This window comes from Urtica dioica, chromosome 11, assembly GCF_054948205.1.
Source record: "Urtica dioica subsp. dioica isolate 48M chromosome 11, U.dioica_male_clone48M_v1_H2, whole genome shotgun sequence".
NCBI lineage: Eukaryota > Viridiplantae > Streptophyta > Magnoliopsida > Rosales > Urticaceae > Urtica > Urtica dioica.
The window spans coordinates 21581880-21599872 of NC_142766.1; the positions used below are offsets into that span (position 1 = coordinate 21581880).

Sequence of the window (17993 nt, forward strand, 5' to 3'; positions counted from 1 at the left end):
ACTCACCGGAGCTCCCGGGACTCACGGCGATTCTTCATTCCTCGGCGAGGCGCGCGCGCGGCGATGGAGGCTCAGTGATGGGGCTTCTGGACGGGCGCGGCAAGGAAGAAGAAGAGAAGATGCAAGGAGGGAGAGATAAGGCGGCGGCTGGTCGCGCGAACCAGCAGAGGTGCGCGCGCGGGGTCGGCGCTTGGCGCTCGCGCGGTCGGGCTTTCGGCGCTCGCGCGGCTGGCTCTCGGCAAATGCGACGAAGATGGCCTGGAATCGGCAAGGGAATCAAAGCGGATCTGTGGCGAGGTGAGAATAGAGGTATTCGATTTCGCGGAAGGAGAGAATAGCACGATGGATCTCGACGGATCTCCAGAGTATCGGGAATTCGAGGACGAAACATACTTGGCCTCGTTCATCGTCGACTGAATTGATCTAGAGAATTGGGAAAGGGCATTTTAGGCACATTAATTTTTTTTGGCTAATTGCTTAATAAAACACAAACCTTGGCTATTATTTTAAAAGATCCCTCATTAGGTGGCTACTTATTTACAAATCTCTAATTTTTAAAAATGTATTATAATTATATCACGAATTCATCATATTTAAATAATAATCAATAATATTTGAGTTTATATTAAAATTGGTACTATTTGAATACTATTTCATGATTTGTAGGGTGTATTTTGAGTTTATTTGATGTTTAGGTAGGATTTGAGAACTATTTTATCATAATAATTAATAAAAAATTATTTTATATTTTAGATTTGAAGACATATATATATATATATATATATATATATATATATATATATATATTGGATTTTTTTAAAATTATATTTTGTTATAGGATTTTTGTGGATATTGATCGATAGTTGATAAATCATCGGTACCATCGATAGTGGGCATTAAAATTATTATTGGATACTCATCGATATATTAATCGGTAGTCGATATATCGGTAAATCAAAACCTCGGTATCAGTATTTTTATATTTGGGTGATACTATTTGCAAATATTACATGATTTAATACATGAATATTAAGCCAAAAAGAATAAATCATCCACCTATAAAAGAACATACACTTCTGCAGTCTAGAGAGTTCGAACTCAAGATCTTTTTATTGAAATATGTGTACAATTACCTCTAGACCAAACTACTATCGCAGAGCGTCGATGGTCTTGTCGAGATAGAATTATGAAAAATAATATTTTCAAATTGGCAATACAACATATTTTATACTCTAGATTAAATAAAAGTGAAATTTGTTGTAACTAGCCAAGTTTGTCATTCTTATTGAGAGAATAGCCAAAGTTTCATTTTATTAAGCAAATAGCCCATATTTTCCGCTCAGACTATAATGCCCTTGATAAATTCGCGAATTGGTTAATTTAATTAACCTACTGGAGTGAGTTAGGTTAATTAATTAACTTATTGGTTGAATATTAGTTTAGGTTCTGATTTTTTTGTGAGTAAAATTAATTTACTAAATGATTGAATTCGGAATTAGGTTAATTAATTGAATGCTTTGAATATCAATTGACTTAAGTTATGATTTTTGTAAATTTTTTGTGAATTTCAAATAATTCACGAATCAGCTAATTAATTAACCTAACTCACTCCAATAGGTTAATTAAATTAACTGATTCGTGAATTTACAAAGTGCATCTCCTCAATCCCCTCCATCGCCGTCGATTTCCTCTCCGCCGCAGATTCCTCTCCCCCCACCGATTTTCGAGTCAATCTGGTTCGTTCCGGTCGAGCATCGCCGCCGCCGGAGCTCGACGGAATCGACGCCGTCTATGGCGGATCTTGACGGCGTCTATGGCGGATTTCGCCGGCGACGTGTTAGGGATCATCAACGAGGATGGACGACGATCGGCGATGACGCGACGGCGTGAAATGGATCGGCGACGATCGACGGCGTGAAGTGGATCGGTAGCGTGAAATGGACGAGGACGAGTTTAGGTTTAGATTTTGGGAAAATTGAGTTTTGCTCTTATATATGAGGGTAATTTAGGTAGTGAAATATTAATTGGGCTATTCACTTAATTTATTCAAAGTTAGACTATTCTCATAATATTGGTGAGTTGATTGAGTTAGTATGCTCAATCTCCCTAAATAAAATGCTAAGTTTAACATTTAATTTCGTAAATATTGCATCTTCAATTTATCATTCATAACGCGACACAAAAAAAAAATCATTCTTACATCTAAAGTAATAGATTTTAGTACAGCCATTCAGTTAAAAAAAAAAAAAAAAAGATTTTACAGCCATTGAAATCTTATATTTTAGGAAATCTGATTATCTTAATGAAATTTCTCAAATGTCATTATTAGAAGTTCAAAGGATTTATTTGTAATATGTGATTAAATTGTTAGGGGTCGGAAAACCTTTTTGATTCATCCGTGAACCTCCTCACCGTCGCTGTCTATTTCCGTCGCGCTCTCTCTCTCTCTCTCTCTCTCTCGATCGGGCTATGTTTCTAGTTCTTTATACCTCCAAATTGAGCTTCTGAGTTTTTATTTCCTGCTTTAATGGTCCCACGTCTCTGATTCTCGGCTACGGAGTTCTCAGATAGAAAAAGATCCATTTCATTTGGGTCCCCTGTTTTCACAGCAACTAGAGATGAGAACCCTATCACTCTGGGCTGCGTTTCTTTGCCTGAATTTCTTCCTTGCTAATGGCTTTCCTTCTTCAACTGAGACCTCTATGCACACGAACAACTGGGCTGTTCTTGTTTGTACCTCTCGCTTCTGGTAACACCGAACCCTATCAGATCTTATGGGATTCAGATCTCGTTTCGTGATAATCTGATTCTTTTTTTTTTTTCTCTCCAGGTTTAATTACCGTCACATGGCAAACACTTTGTCCTTGTACAGGTATAGTCAAAGATCGCTCCTTTTTTTTTAACTCTTGAATTTCCTTTTGAGCTCATTGAAATCAACTGGACAAACTTCAATTTGCCTTTGAAAGAACTGTAAAGCGACTCGGAATCCCCGACGAGAGGATAATCCTGATGCTCGCCGACGATATGGCCTGCAATGCTCGGAACAAATTCCCGGCCCAGGTTTTCAACAATGAGAACCACAAGCTTAACTTGTACGGCGACAATGTCGAGGTTCAGCTCTCTTGCTTCGCTGCTAGATTCGATCCGTTTATACGATATGGCCTGTTTTATTCTTATACCGAGTCGTGTTTCAGGTGGATTATCGGGGCTACGAAGTGACGGTCGAGAATTTTCTGCGCGTGCTGACTGGTCGGCACGAGAACGCGGTTCCGAGGTCGAAGCGTCTGTTGAGCGACGAAGGAAGCCACATTCTCGTGTACATGACGGGCCACGGGGGAGACGAGTTCTTGAAGTTTCAAGACAACGAGGAGCTTCAGAGCCACGACTTAGCCGACGCCGTCAAGCAAATGAAAGAAAAGCGTAGGTTTGTCAGTCACACCACATCAAACATTCAAAATCTGTGTGCAAATCTCGCACGTTTGTCGCCGAATGTGTAACCGTACAAATATCCATCGGTTTAGGACTGATCATATGTGAACGAGTCTCTGGCTAATAAAGTAACAGCAGGGTTGTACAATCTCATCGGCGTAAAGCTGGTCTATTAAAATTTTTTGGTGGCTTGACTCTTGTGTCGTTTGTTGATTTTAGATACAAGTTCGTACCTTTGTAATTCACGTGTTTCTTGGGTTTAGATTCAAGGAGTTGATGATAATGGTGGACACATGCCAAGCTGCGACTCTATTCTCTCAGGTAAACACTTGATCTAGCTTGAGATTGTTTAACAGCACTGTTTCACCATTTGGTTTCAAATGTTTAGAAATCTGCGTATTTGATATAATTAGGCTATGCCTGATGTTGAATAAAAAAAGTTGTGTCTTGAGTTTTGCAGCTTCAATCTCCTGGAGTTTTGTCTATTGGAAGTAGCATGAAAGGAGAAAACTCATACTCTCATCATTTGGATTCTGATGTATGTTTTTTTTTTTTCAATCTTTTACTCAATAAAACATAATGTATTGGAGTCTAATTACTCTGCTCTCAATCATACATCTTATCTATATACAGGTAGGAGTCTCTGTTGTCGATCGTTTCACGTTTTACACCCTTGCCTTCTTTGAGAAGCTAAATATGTATGATAATGCCTCGTTAAGCAGGTGAATTAAGAAACTGCCGAAATTAATTTTCGGCTGAAATTTTCTACAAAATTTTCACTAGCTTAGCATAATATCTTCATATTTTGTTTATTTACTCTAGTGCTGATATGGATTTGCAGTCTTTTCAATTCGTATAACCCAAGCATGTTGATGTCAACTGCATATTATCGAACGGATCTGTACCAACGACGGCTTGAAGAGGTAGCGATATCATTCTCTGCATAATTATATTGGAAATTTCGCTTGTTTGTTCAAATTATGAATGTATCTTTTTTTTTTTTTTGGGTGATGGAGCTAAATAGCCAATTTAAAGTTATGAATTTGCAAAATAGTCAAAGTTTGTCTTAATATAAGTGAAATAACCAAAATGTGCAGCAATCTGGTTTCAAAATTTTTTTGACCCCAAGATTAATTTTTTCGAAATTGATAAATTGTTTATAATAATCGTCAAAAAATTTAATCTTGGTTGTCAAAATTTTTTTGAAAACGTAAATTTGGTTACTCTACTGAAAAGTTGAAACTTTGGCTATTTAGCTAATCAATAAATTTCAAATTGCTATTTTGTACAATTTTTCCCTTTTTTTTCCAAGCTAACTTTGGCTTGTCTTTAGGTACCCGTGACAAACTTTTTTGGTTCGGTCATGGAAACAATACATACTGATTCAGCATATAAAGCTCTTTCAAGTAAAGCTGATTTCGAGTCGTCCCTGGATAAATCACTCGCCGAAATGATGGATAATTCAGATGATCTTGGTCAAACTGCCAATCTAAAACCACCCGTAACTTCTCAGTTTCCCTCTTTCATCATGGATGTTTGTAAACATCTTTCGTTTTCGATCATTGACAGAAGAGCCGTGTTTGTGCAGGCTCAAGAGTGTCCTTTTACGCGCACAATGAGTCGTTTCAACGAAAGGGTAAAAAAGATTGAAAACGTCGATTCCATTGTGAATCATGGCTTGTTCTTGATGCTTCCATTATTGTTGCTCTCGACACATATATCATCGTGATAACGAACACCGAATATCACTCTTCGAACGAGTGTCGGTTCTGTAGAAGATGGATTTAGGAGGGGAAGAGAATCCAAGAAGAGATGGAAACTATTTCATTAGTTTTCATTACAATCAATTAAGGCCGTTTTATGTAGGCGTTTGACATAACTAACTTATTTCCTAAGAATATTATAGACTATGAACTTCTGGAGAAGAGTTGTGAATTTAGCTGATTGAATTGGACTTTTTAAGTCCTGGATTTTTTTCTTTAAACTTCACTGTGTAAAAAATTTCTCGCTTTCTGAGGATATAATTGGACCGTTGTAGTTTAAGCTGTGCAAGAAATATAAACCAAGTTTACTTTTTTTTTAATTCAAATTATTTTTATTATATAAACTAACATTTCATAATTTCACGATTTATTAATTTATTTAATGTTTTCATGAAGCTGGGACACTGGGTCATAAAGCATTCATATTACGTACAAAACGCATTATTGCTTTAGCACAGAAGCGTATCATTATCGTATTAAGGATAGAGCACTGATTTTCAGTTTCACAGAGGTGGGACCCACTTCTCATGTGGGACCCATTGGTTGGAGATCCAGTGGAAACTACTAAAGCCCGCAAAATATGGTTGTTGGATTTGCTGAATTGTGGGCCCTTTTGTAATTCACTCATGGCCCATGATTTATTATACTGCACAAGTTTGCTCAGAAAGACCCTTCATTATAACACAAATTATACTTTTGCCTCTAACTTAATTTTTGTTTTTTTGAAACAGCCTTTAACTTAATTTAATAGGCAGAAGTTTCTATGTAGTATGTAACATGTATGTAGTATGTAGTAGTACTGATTTTGTAATCATTTTTTGCTCCTAAAGTAGTTTTATAGAACTTTTCAACAGAATCTGTGTATTTTTTTTTTCTTTTTTTGAAAGAGAATCTAAGTACTTGGTAATGAAGTTGTTTTTAGGATATAATTTAGAATATTTATAATTAACTTTAATTCAATTATTTTATAGATTTTCCGGTATTAAATTCGACTTAAAAAGTAAAAACATTTCTTCCATTATAGACACAGGACAAAGATTACTTCCATTATTTAAAAAAAAAAAATTATTTATTTATTTTTTAATCTAGGCCAAGTATATTTATAGTTATACAAATTAATAAACAGGTTGACGTACAGAGAGTTACAGGTTGGACGAGCTGCAATAATTGGAATTAAAAAAGCGACGGCAGAGCATAAATAAAAATTCCAAACCAACCAGAGAAGAAGAGATACGAATATGTTTCCTTACAGAGAGGTATGTATCTGTGGTTTGATCTAAAATAGCGAAATCTCAAATGGGTTTTGTTTGGTTTGGTTAATCTCATTTGCTTTGATCTTTATGTGGTAGGAAAAAGAAGCAAAGAAAGAGGGGTTTCGCAAGTATTTGGAGTCCAGTGGTGTTCTTGATGCTCTCACCAAAGGTCTTTTCATTCTTCTCTCAATTTCTTTGATTTTTCATATATGGGTTTGTTGTTTTGTCGATTGTACAACAAGCAAACAAAGCTCAGTCATTTTTTTTTTTAAATTATTAATTTGGCAGTTCTAGTTGCTTTGTACGAGCAAAACGACAAGCCTTCCTCTGCGCTTGAGTAAGTCCATTGCCACTTCCCAAACGCCATTGATTTTGTTTCACCCATTTTTTACAATGTTATTCTAGGGCAAGATTTAGGAATAAAAACTTTTGTGTTGTTTTTGGACAGACTTTAACTGATTAAGCCATTTGTCTTATGAGATGATGATTAAATTTCAGGTTTGTTCAACAGAAATTAGGCGGTCCATCAGTGTCCGATTACGAAAAACTACAAGCAGAAATGTCCGATTTGCAAGCCGAGCACACCAAGCTTTTGGCCACTCACCAACGAGTGTGCAAAGAGGTCTGTTTTTTTTAGAAACCAACATGTTCATTCTATAGAGCTTATTTAGAAAGTAAGTCCTAACTATTAGGGTCCTAAAACAATCAGATTCGGTTTCAAATTCACGAATCAACAAACTAAGACGCCAAAACGAAGTACATTAAAATTTTGAAATAACCAAGTCAAAGCCTTGCTTTGGATTGGCCTCACACACACACACAACCAATTTTGATTCCTACATTTAATGGTTTTAGCAATGTCAGGCAAGTGAGTGACTTTTTCGTGTCGATTACAGTTGGAGGAAATAAAGGAGAACGACGTGACAAGGATTGTCAAACACAGAGACTCTGAGGGCGACGAAGCTTATTGACCTTCTGGCGCGAAAAAGCGAAATTCTCATTCATGTTAAAATTAGTACAAGAACTTGCAAGTATTGTTTTTGTAATACATGGTACTCTTAAATGAATTACAGTTTCACACAAGTGATTACTTTCAAGGGTCAATATACATATACTATATATACATCACTATTGAATAAATTTGCCATCTGCCTAACAGAGAACAGCAAGAAGAGAAACCAACACAATCACACTGCAAATCAAGGCCTGCCCAAAAAAAAAAAAAATTAATAATAATAATGAAATTCTGAGGTGTATATATAATTAGTCTCTGTCTCTCTACTTACTGCGATGGCTGATGCGGCGAGACCAGGTCTTTCCCTCGGATCTTTGAGATAGTAATTTCCGAAATAAAGACACGTTGCGTAGAACCATAGCGGAGGAAATACAAATCCAAACAAAAACCTGTGAATATATTATGCATATGTGACTACTAAATAACTAATTTCTGGATGAAAAATGAAACATAAAAAAGGGTCGGAATCGCAAGCAAGTATAGAACTCACGAGAACCAGCCAACGCCACAGCCAAAACATGAGAGTGGTTTCTCATAAAACCCACCCAAAGACAGCTCTTTTCCTTCAACATTCTCACCTATTATCATAAGATAACACGCTTAATTTCAATTAAAAATGGTGATTATTTTATCTTTGTTCTTCTTCTGACATATGACATATAAATATATATATATATATATATATATATATATATATTTGTAAATGGAAGTGAAACACAACACACAGTGACAGACCTTGCTCCATAAATGTGACCCCACCAATGCTCGTCTGTCTCGTTGTTCTGCGATGATCTCTTAATCTCTGCTCTCAATCTCATGCATTAAATAAACTCATCTTTCTTTCACTACGAGATTTTGTCACTGCTCTTTTCAAACACAAGTTAGTTTTTTAAAATACTAAAAAAAAAAAAACTGTTCCCTCTTTTCTTATTTAACTTTATTTAAATATCTAATTAAGAGTTCATGGGCCTTCATGGCACGTGAGATTTTTCAATAGATAAAAAAAATTAGATTTGTTGTGCAACATTTGCTATGGTTTTCTGACCGACCGTGACAGCAGGACTTAAATATAGAGAATGTAGCAATATTTTTTTTCTTTCTTCTTTAGAATAGAAAAATAGGAGATAAAAAAAAATGAAAGAAAATCCAAACTGTACTTAAAAGTCAAACCCACAAAATCAGTCAAAAACTCCAACTTCCCCGAGAAATCCGATCCAACGGCTGTTATCGCGGCACCACCACAAAGAAAGAGATACGCGCAAAATAAGAAAACAAGAAAATAAAATAAAATAATAACGCGTTCCACACTCACACACACTCTATCAGTCTCTCTCTCTCTCTCAAAAAAAAAAAAAAAAAAAGAAAAAAAAGAATTGGGAAAACAAAAGTATGGAACCCAATGAAAACCAACTGAGCTCATACTTTCATCACCAACAGCACCACCCTCTCCACCACCACCACCACCACCACCAGCCTCCGCCGCCGCTCTCCGCTCCGTCTCCGACCAACGGTCTCCTTCCCTCCGGCGCCGGCGCCGGCGCCGGAGATGGCGGCGCTCACATGGTGTACACTCACTCTGTCCCTTCCTCCGCCACCTCCGCCGCCGTTGTGGTCGCGCCGTCGCCGCTGGAGCCCGTGAAGCGGAAGCGAGGTCGTCCGAGGAAATACGGAACTCCAGAGCAAGCCCTAGCCGCCAAAAAAGCCGCCACCGCGTCGTCTCACTCCGCCGCCGCCAAGGAGAGGAAGGACCACGCCGGTGGTGGTTCATCTCCTTCTTACTCTGCCGGTTCCTCCGCCAAGAAGTCTCAGCTCGCCGCTCTTGGTACATCTTTTTCATGTTCGCCGAATAATTTCTTTGATTCCGAATTGATTGTAGTCTTGAACTGCGATTTCTCGTTGCTCATTGTGGTTTGTCGTTTTCGGAAGCGAATTCCGTTTTCGCTTCGTAAAATTTGTTCATTTCATGTCACTGGTTGTGCTTCTTTATGTAAACGATTAAATATAACCTAGATTAAGAAGATAGAACATCGCTTTTTTAGTTTTCACTCTGATGTTTCTTTAGTTTTTTTTTTTCATTTTTTTAAAATTATTTTCTGGCCTTCAAATTGGAGGCGTTTACTTTCTCCAACATCATAGTTTAAAATGTCAAGCGTTTGAACTAAAAATTCCTCATCTTGGATTCTTTTTTCTGGATATCATTCGGGAGAGTGAAAGTGAATAACTCTCACGACTTCAATCTAGTTTTATTTTGTTCTTTGAACGTTCCGATCTCGATAAGGTAGAATTCTTGAACAGGAAAATTGTTGGATAATTATGATCATGGTTTTTAAAGAGATTCCTTTCTGAACTGACATTAAGTTGGATATTGAATTCTATTCCCTGAAGTTTTCGACCGAACATTTTAACGTGTTTTGTTTGTGTTTTAATATCGATTACATAGATCAATGCTTATGATTTTTAATTATGACTTATAAAGCTAATGTCACTCTTCTACTTTAATTTTCTTTTTCTAAATGCAGGCAATGCAGGACAAGGTTTTACACCACATGTTATCAGTGTCTCAGCCGGTGAGGTATGAATGCTTTTCATTCACTATTTTTTTTGGTATCAGAATCAGATGTTCTATAGTACATGGGCGTGTGAAAATAAATTAGAGACCAAGGAAAGATATTCCATGTAGATGTGTGGTTGCTAAATTCTTGAACAACTGTGAACCGCAATATGAATATAGACTGGCTATTAAAACTACTATATATGTGTGTGTTTTTGTGAGTATATATATAAATATATTATATCATACAGTGTTAGTATTATAACCAAAGAAACTAATTTATAGAAGCAATAAGCAAAAGAGGGAAAATAATTGAAACGATATTGGTTTTCTAAGCCCAATTATTCTTCTATTTAGTTTTACTTTTTTCTAGTAATTTTGAATGTTATGTTAGTTATTGATGGCTGTTTCATTATTTTGTGTTGAAGAGAAAGTAAGAAAAATAATCTGATTCCTTTTTTAAAATAACAAATTAAATTTCCTCCTCTCTCGAAAGCCTAGTAATTATGTTGTCAGGACATTTTATTCCTGGTCTCTCAGTTGCTGCTGTCTACCCAAAAAAGATATAATATACTGAAGCACTTAAATAAAGTTTTTTCATTTATCAGTCCGCGATTATGCTGTTCTGCATGTTATTGCGATTTTATATGCATGTATTTGGTGTTTCTGCTTGTAAAATGCAAAGCTTTAAGAGGGTTGTTTTCATAAAGTTTCTTATCAGTGAAATCTCAACTTTTTTTTTTTAATTCCGAATGAGTGGCTTAAAAAGAGTAGAATTTATTGTGACAACTTTTTTAAAGCTTTTTATAACTTGCAAAACTCCATTCTTCGGAAAGAAAACAAAAATAATCTTCGAGGTCTGGGATAACTAGCTATAATAGGTAACCCCCTTCAATTCAAAAAAAACAAAAGCTCGTAGTTCCTTCTCGTCATAACTTACGAGCAACCTTACCATTTCTAACTACAAATTTTGCATTTGTCTTTGAAACCCAGCTGAATATGACTTGCTTAATACTCCTAGTCTCCCTTACTCGTCTCCTTTTTTTCTTGTTTTAAGTGCAATATTTACTTAGATTTTCCTCGTCTTTATCTATTACCACGCTCACATAGTTGATGGGTGCATTTAGTAGGATGTGAGCCAGAAGATCATGATGTTCGTGCAACAGAGTAAGCGAGAGATATGCATTTTATCTGCATCTGGTTCCATCTCCAATGTCTCTCTTCGCCAGCCTGCCGCTTCGGGAGGCAGCGTCTCATATGAGGTATCAACTTTTCTAGTCCAGAAAGACTCTCTCTCTCTCTCTCTCTAGACTGCCGTGTTTTCCAGCTCAACACCGTAACAATTTTCTCACAACCAGGGTCAGTTTAGCATTATTTCGTTCTCGGGGTCTTATGTCCGGAACGAGGTTGGGGTCCGAAGTGGTGGACTGAGTGTGTGTCTGGCCAGTACAGATGGCCAAATCATCGGAGGAGGAGTCGGTGGACCCTTAAAAGCTTCTGGGCCAGTGCAGGTACTTATAGCCTTTAAATATCTGGTTGGAACTAGATAAGGCTTATGTTATCTTGATTACTAGTTTTCTATAAAGTTAGATAACGGTTACATCACCTAGGATACAAGTGGGGCATTGGAGAATTATTTATTCTAGCTTATATCTATGCTTTCCCATGCCTATACATTGAGGTGCGTTGAATGTAACACATGACCCCCAAAAAAAAAAAAAAAATGTCAGTGCAACGAGAATAAAAATGCAAGTTGAATCTTTTTTTTGAGACATAAACAGCTGATTGAATCTTTTTTCATAGGTTATTGTCGGGACATTTCTGATTGATACGAAGAAGGATGTCAAAGGCGATGGGTCTTCGGGCATGAAGTTGCCATCGCCGGTGGGTGTGTCATCTCCTTCGAGTTTGGGCTTCCGTTCGGGTGTTGACTCTGGGATGAGGAATCCCGTCGACGAGCAGCAAGGCATCGGCGGAGGTCACTTCATGGTCCAGCCCAACCGTCCCATCCACGTCACAACTTCTCGGCCCACAGAGTGGAGGCCCGGCCCTGATGCTAGAACCTCTTCTGCTTATGACTTGACAGGTACTTCTTTTTTTTCTTTTTTTTTTTATGACAAGAAAAAGCTAGAAAGAAAAATGAAACAATGGTGACTGCTTTATTACTGTGTAGTAAAAATATTTAGGTGTTTTTTCTTAGCAGGAAGAGCAGGGCTCTCAGTTCATCATTCGCCAGAAAACGGGGATTATGATCAAATCCCGGATTAAGATTATGGTTAAGGGGGATTGGAAATTGCAAAATGTTTTTGAGGTAGAAAGATGTGTAATACTTACCCAACACTCTTAAGTTAGGTAATTCTGTTTATAATACATCAGTGAATCATCATCGCTCTCAAGAGGTCACCCCAAGTATTTTTCTGCCGTCACTACTCTCTCCTACCTGATGTTTTTTTTCTTTTCCCTTTCTCCTACGTATATGCTGTTTCGCGTACTTAGTTTGTTTATTGATTCCTGTTTATATTAGGATGAATAAGTTAGTTCCCATTCAGTAGTTTGATATTACATATTTCCTCTGCTAATTTATTTTTTCTCCTCTCTTTGTTACACCCATGTGGACCCCTCCTTGAACACAGGTTTCTTGTTTTTAGTGGTATTATTTTTTATTTTTCTCAAAGCGTTAAAAATGTTTGGCGTTTTTGGAAGAGAGCACATTCTGTCTCAAAAATATTTTTGTAGAAGATAGAAGAAGACAGGATTGACTGCATGAAAAGTGCCTTTTTTGACAGAGCTCAATATACAATATATTGATTTTCTGATTCGTCGTAAGGTTCGAATTGTCACAGTTTGTATGTTGTATTAGATTCTCGTGAAATCGCTTAAATTCCAAACGTCTCTATCGTGATTACTAGTGGTGGTTATTGTGTGACGCTGGTAAATGAATGAATGATCAGATCAGACATATTATAATACTGACATGATATGCTTATCCATATGAAAAGGAGAGAACGCCAATAGCTCGCTCTACTGCAAGTTCTGCAGTCCATTGCAGTCCAACTAGTTATCAAATTCATATATTTTTCCGAATTTTTACAAAAAATTAAAAAAAAGATAGATATAAGAGTGATTAGTGACAAACATGTTATTAATACATGTTTATCACTAAACGCTTTCATATGTCTTTTTTTAGATTTTTGTAGGAATTTGGAAAAATTATTGAAATGAACAATCCGACACACAATGTTTAGGTTTTCATCAAATTAGATTACAAAGAATTATCATAAAGAGGTAATTTTAGGAAAATACAAATCTTTTACTTGCGCTTGCGTGCACTGAGCTCATTTTTGCAAGTATTACCTAAAATTTCTCATATGTGTTTTAATTTTTTACTCATGAAAATCCATTTTAACTCGTATAAGTTAAAAGAGCAAAATAAAAATTATTGTACAAGCCCTTGTATGCGAAAGTAAAGAGGTCATGTACTGTCAAAGTCATTATCGTCTCTTTTCCAACGACCTTGAGAGGACCGGCATGATAATGGGTAAGATCCAAGATGCCCCGATATCTAAGGAGTCCTCAAAATCAAAACAAGAAAACGAGTCAATCATGTCTTTCTTGTCTCCGAACATGGTATTCGGTTGTCCATCATGTAAGAAAAAAGAAGAAAAAGAAAAGAAATTGGGGTGCAGAGTCATATCTCCCAGCGCTCGCTCAATGTTTTAGATGTAAAATTTAGACAGAGAACGATGAGTGGCATTTTGACAAAATTCTGCCTTAGTTTTTTACGTTATCTTTCCTCTTGAGTGAGAATGGTATTGATAAAAAGATTTGGTGGTATTGGTAGAAGATTTGATCGTACGGACTACAAGGTCTATGGGCTTGAGGCCATCTTTGTTTCGGGCCAAGGCCATGGGGAGGCAAGGACTCATCGAGGCGAGACCTCATTGGTGAGATGAAAAGGCTTGGCAAGGTGACGAGGCAAGACCTCGATGGCGAGTCAAAAGGGCTCAACGAGGCAAACTCGTGCTCTTGGCGAGACAGGTTTTGGATTTGGCAATCATTTGAATCCTGAAGTCATTTTTGTTTTTCAGTTGTTGAATTCTCCATAGTATAACAAAAATGATGGAAGAAAAATGATAAACAAAAAAAAAAGTTGGTCCTAAATCCTTACAAAATTAATTAGTAAAATACGTGAAAAGATTACAATAATATGATAAAATAATATTAGACTAAAATTCACTTATACCAAAAATTTGTTATAAATAGTTTTTCTTGCGAAAAAAGGCCCAATATATAACGGCTCAATTTTGAAGAGCTTAGGGCTTCTCAGCCCATGAATGTTCTCTTCTCAGAGCAATGGGTTCTTGCGAGGAAGAGAGACGAGAAGCAGAGTATCACAGCAAGGACTTCGACTGGGAAGAGCTGAGATCAGATGTCGAAGACGACCCTCGTTTATCTTATCATTTCACCAAACCCGCCTCTCCTTCTCATTCCTCTTCAGAAGCTCTTGCCGATTCTGATGCCTGGAAGCGCTTTCACACCCGTCACTCTTCTGGAAAGTTCTTCAAGGTCTTCTCTCCCAATCCGATCTCGATCATTGATTTTTTTTTTCCGATTGGCTTCATATTTCTTCAAAACTCCATAGGCCTTTTTCTAGGGTTTGAGTGTCTCGAGTCTTTTGCAGGAGAGACGTTATTTGCTGAAAGAATTCCCTGAGCTACTCTCTTGCAGAGAAAAATCCAAGCTTCTGGAGGTTGGATGTGGCAGTGGAAGCACTGTGATTTCCATACTTAGGTAAAATCTCAATCTCTCTCTCTCTCTCTCTGTTCAGATTGTCATATTGTCCTGGGAATCGAAATAGAAGCCAACTTTGGAAATATTTTCCTTTTTTTTTTTCTTTTTTTTTTTTGCAGAGGCAATCAAAATATAGTTGTGTACGCTTGCGATTGCAGCGCCGAGATTCTTGATCGTGCCAAGCAGATTGTAGAGGAGGCTTCTTCTACTGCGGGCTCTGTGCTCGGGAATCGTTTCCATCCATTTCATTGTGACTTGTCGATCACCGGTTTTCCTTCTTGGTTGTCTTGCAAACAGACATGCCTAACTACGGGTTTGTTTGTTTACCTTGTTCCGTCATTCGCGATTAACAATGCCATGCTGTAACTATATTGATCTCGTTATTTTTGTTTCTCTTGAATTTATTGTGAATGACTATAAACACAATTCGTTTGCCTCTAAAGCGAGCGAATGTTGCATTGGTGGAGTTGATTTTGTTTCCTTGGTAAGCGATTCGCAATCATGTATGTGAATCCATTATTCTATTGTCTTTTTGAAAACATCACTCAGATTATCTGATGTGGTTCTTAGATTCCCAGATCTTCACATTGTCGGCAATACCTCTGAAGGATATGCCAAAGACGATCAAGGAGTGCTTTTCCGTGTTGAAACCCGGAGGCTTACTCTTATTTAGAGACTATGGTATATCAATAGTTGTATTGAATGTTCCTTTGATGATGATGATGATGATGATAATTTATGTCTCCTTCTAAAGTCAAAAGACTAATATGAATTTTTTTTGTAAGGCCTTTATGATATGACCATGCTTCGGTTTGAACACGGCCAAAGAGTGGGAGTCAGGGAATACATGCGATCTGACGGAACGCGTTCTTACTTCTTCTGTTTGGACACAGTCAGAGCTTTGTTTTCGGATCTCGGATTCGTAGTGGTACTGAATTTTTTTGTTTTTCTCTCGATACTTTTGTCTTTACGAACGAGCATGAACATCGCTGCATTTCAATAGTAAAAAATTAAAGTCCTATTGGGTAATGCTGTTTGTTTATCAGCTTGAGCTCGATTACTGTTGCATCAAGTCGGTGAATCGTCGAAATGGGAAGAGCTTGCGAAGAGTTTGGGTCCATGGAAAGTTCCAGAAACCAGTTTAAAGTTGTATGATGATAATTTACTCTGCTTCACTGTTACTTATCTCAGAATGTCATATGATGATATTGCACTTTGTTTTACCTGAGAGTAGTTGATCTAGCGGTTAGACTTTTAGTATATGTATAAGACTTCTTAATTAAGTGCCCACCTAAAAATGCTTAGTGCTACCAGTTCCCAAAATATGGGGACCTAGGAACTAAACCCTAGCATTTTTTTAAAAATATTGTACTTGGTTTTGAATTTATGGGAAAAGTTAACTCATATGTTAAACGTCATTTTATCCATGTGACTTTTGGTTACATTAACGACATAAAAATTAAAAGTATGGTCAATGGTACGAATAACATAAACCATAGGTTAGAAATAGTAGTAATAGCATAGACAATTTGTAAATGATTAGATAAATAAATATTTTGAAAAGCCAATAGAATGGAAAAAAAACTAAGATCACGGAGGAACAATTACAAAAATAGCAAACTAAAATACGACCGAAAATGGATAAACCTTAATTGGCACGAGCAACGCACAAAAAGGAGACAACAAGTTGTCGAGGTTTATTGGACACTTGAGTGAAAGCCTCTTAGGTAACAACAATAATGAGAGTATGAGACGAGCGACTGTGAATTAGAACCCAAGTCGAACTCTACCATCGAACCACAAGAAAATAAATAATATTTGGAGGATGAGAGAAAAGTTATAGAGCACGTGGATTATTTTTCATTGTGTTCAAATCTGAAAGGAGAGCTTGTTTATCTAGCCTAAGACACCCACGACTATACTAGTTCCCATCAATGCTCGATTACAACGTTTCAATATTTAAGTTCATGGTTAATGCACACTTTCAAACTGTTTGAACGTTACGAACCGTTCAGCTTGGTTAGAAACCGAGGCTTTTTAATACGTTGGACAATTTTCAGAATAATTAATAAACATTCTAAAAGAAATTTTGGGCTTTGGGTAGACCCCAAACTAGCCGACCGGATGAACACTTATTGCCCATTAACGCTCAATTACAGTGTTTTATTATTTAAGTGCATGGTTAATGCACGCGTTCAAAATGTTTGAACTTCCAAACCGTTTAGTTCGGTTACAAATAAGGGCTTTTAATACTTTGAAAAAAAGGAATGCTATTTGGCACGTTTTACGACTTATGACGATCCACTCACAAGTTGACACGTGGCTGTTCAGTGCCACGTGTCAACTCGTGAGTGGATCGTCACAAGTCGTGAAACGTGCCAAAAAGTATTTTCCTTTGAAAAATTATTAGAATTAAAATATAAATAAAATTCTGAAGGAAATTTTGAGCTTATAGTGTAGGCTCAAACTAGTTGACATGATGGCGGCAGTGCGCGCGTAATGGAGTTGGACTTGTGTTCATCCTAACTCCTCTAATAAATAGTTAAAAGTTTAAAGAAAATTTAGGACTTTGGGTAGGCCAAAAACTAGCCGATCCAATGGCGGTAGCGGTGCGGGCATGATGAAATTGGGTTGGAGTTCGTCTACAAAATCGGATCGTCCTTGACAACCCGAACCCTTAATCATAAAGTGCTATATAACCTTCACATATTTTTCATGTGGTACATCTTTTCTTTTACAAATTTTGGTATTTTTCAACATATTTTGAGCAATTTCTCATTCTAGATATGATTTTGATAAATAAATAATCGATCTCATCCCTAACTACAAATATTAAGAATCTGCTTTAGCATTCCAGATTTGATGAGAGAGGACTTCGCTAAAACATTTTCTATATAATTCAACCAAATACTTGATATTAAATAATATTTGATACATTTTTTCCAACATCATCGATCCATATAAATAAATAAAACCAGGCTACGGCAATCATAATAATGGGATTTTATAGAAAGAAATAAGAAGAAGGAACCAAAGAATTACCGAAGGTTGAGAAACAAAAAAGGACAAGGGGGTGAGGATAAGGATAGCCAAAACATAAACTAGACTCGCCACGTGTGGGACTACAAACATTTATTTCTTTTATTTTTTATTATTATTGTAATATTGTGTGGAATGCAAGCATTATGTTA

At 36.8% G+C, this 17993-nt stretch overlaps 5 protein-coding genes across 7 annotated transcripts; 4 read left to right on the top strand and 1 right to left on the bottom strand.

The window, feature by feature from the left end:
- Nucleotides 1-2350: 2350 nt before the first annotated feature.
- On the top strand, nucleotides 2351-5512 carry LOC149382356 (Peptidase C13 family). Its single transcript, XM_089602053.1, has 10 exons — nucleotides 2351-2749; nucleotides 2831-2872; nucleotides 2967-3111; nucleotides 3195-3424; nucleotides 3693-3750; nucleotides 3890-3967; nucleotides 4063-4151; nucleotides 4271-4352; nucleotides 4763-4930; nucleotides 5018-5512. Exons 1-10 carry the CDS (start codon nucleotides 2619-2621, stop codon nucleotides 5156-5158), a joined length of 1164 nt encoding a protein of 387 aa, XP_089458179.1. The 5' UTR covers nucleotides 2351-2618; the 3' UTR covers nucleotides 5159-5512.
- Nucleotides 5513-6282: 770 nt separating this feature from the next.
- On the top strand, nucleotides 6283-7535 carry LOC149382357 (c-Myc-binding protein). Its single transcript, XM_089630464.1, has 5 exons — nucleotides 6283-6448; nucleotides 6542-6614; nucleotides 6734-6782; nucleotides 6944-7067; nucleotides 7342-7535. Exons 1-5 carry the CDS (start codon nucleotides 6431-6433, stop codon nucleotides 7414-7416), a joined length of 339 nt encoding a protein of 112 aa, XP_089486590.1. The 5' UTR covers nucleotides 6283-6430; the 3' UTR covers nucleotides 7417-7535.
- Nucleotides 7528-8048, bottom strand: LOC149382358 (uncharacterized). Its single transcript, XM_089630466.1, has 3 exons — nucleotides 7951-8048; nucleotides 7732-7849; nucleotides 7528-7651 (listed from the first exon to the last, which is right to left on the bottom strand). Exons 1-3 carry the CDS (start codon nucleotides 8046-8048, stop codon nucleotides 7598-7600), a joined length of 270 nt encoding a protein of 89 aa, XP_089486592.1. The 3' UTR covers nucleotides 7528-7597.
- A 692-nt stretch (nucleotides 8049-8740) lies between these two features.
- On the top strand, nucleotides 8741-12916 carry LOC149382359 (AT hook motif DNA-binding family protein). Of its 2 annotated transcripts, none has more exons than XM_089630462.1 (6): nucleotides 8741-9282; nucleotides 9980-10032; nucleotides 11142-11273; nucleotides 11370-11522; nucleotides 11815-12097; nucleotides 12212-12916. In XM_089630462.1, exons 1-6 carry the CDS (start codon nucleotides 8850-8852, stop codon nucleotides 12277-12279), a joined length of 1122 nt encoding a protein of 373 aa, XP_089486588.1. In that variant the 5' UTR covers nucleotides 8741-8849; the 3' UTR covers nucleotides 12280-12916. The 2 variants fall into 2 exon arrangements, with proteins under 2 accessions (XP_089486588.1, XP_089486589.1); XM_089630463.1 differs by having other exon boundaries at nucleotides 8750-9282; nucleotides 12215-12916.
- Nucleotides 12917-14288: 1372 nt separating this feature from the next.
- LOC149382360 (Methyltransferase family protein) lies at nucleotides 14289-16220 on the top strand. Of its 2 annotated transcripts, none has more exons than XM_089629848.1 (7): nucleotides 14289-14577; nucleotides 14693-14802; nucleotides 14922-15163; nucleotides 15219-15286; nucleotides 15381-15483; nucleotides 15588-15730; nucleotides 15849-16220. In XM_089629848.1, the coding sequence occupies exons 1-7, from the start codon at nucleotides 14365-14367 to the stop codon at nucleotides 15945-15947; spliced, it is 978 nt and encodes a 325-aa protein (XP_089485974.1). In that variant the 5' UTR covers nucleotides 14289-14364; the 3' UTR covers nucleotides 15948-16220. The 2 variants fall into 2 exon arrangements, with proteins under 2 accessions (XP_089485974.1, XP_089485973.1); XM_089629847.1 differs by having other exon boundaries at nucleotides 14292-14577; nucleotides 14922-15115; nucleotides 15246-15286.
- Nucleotides 16221-17993: the final 1773 nt, after the last annotated feature.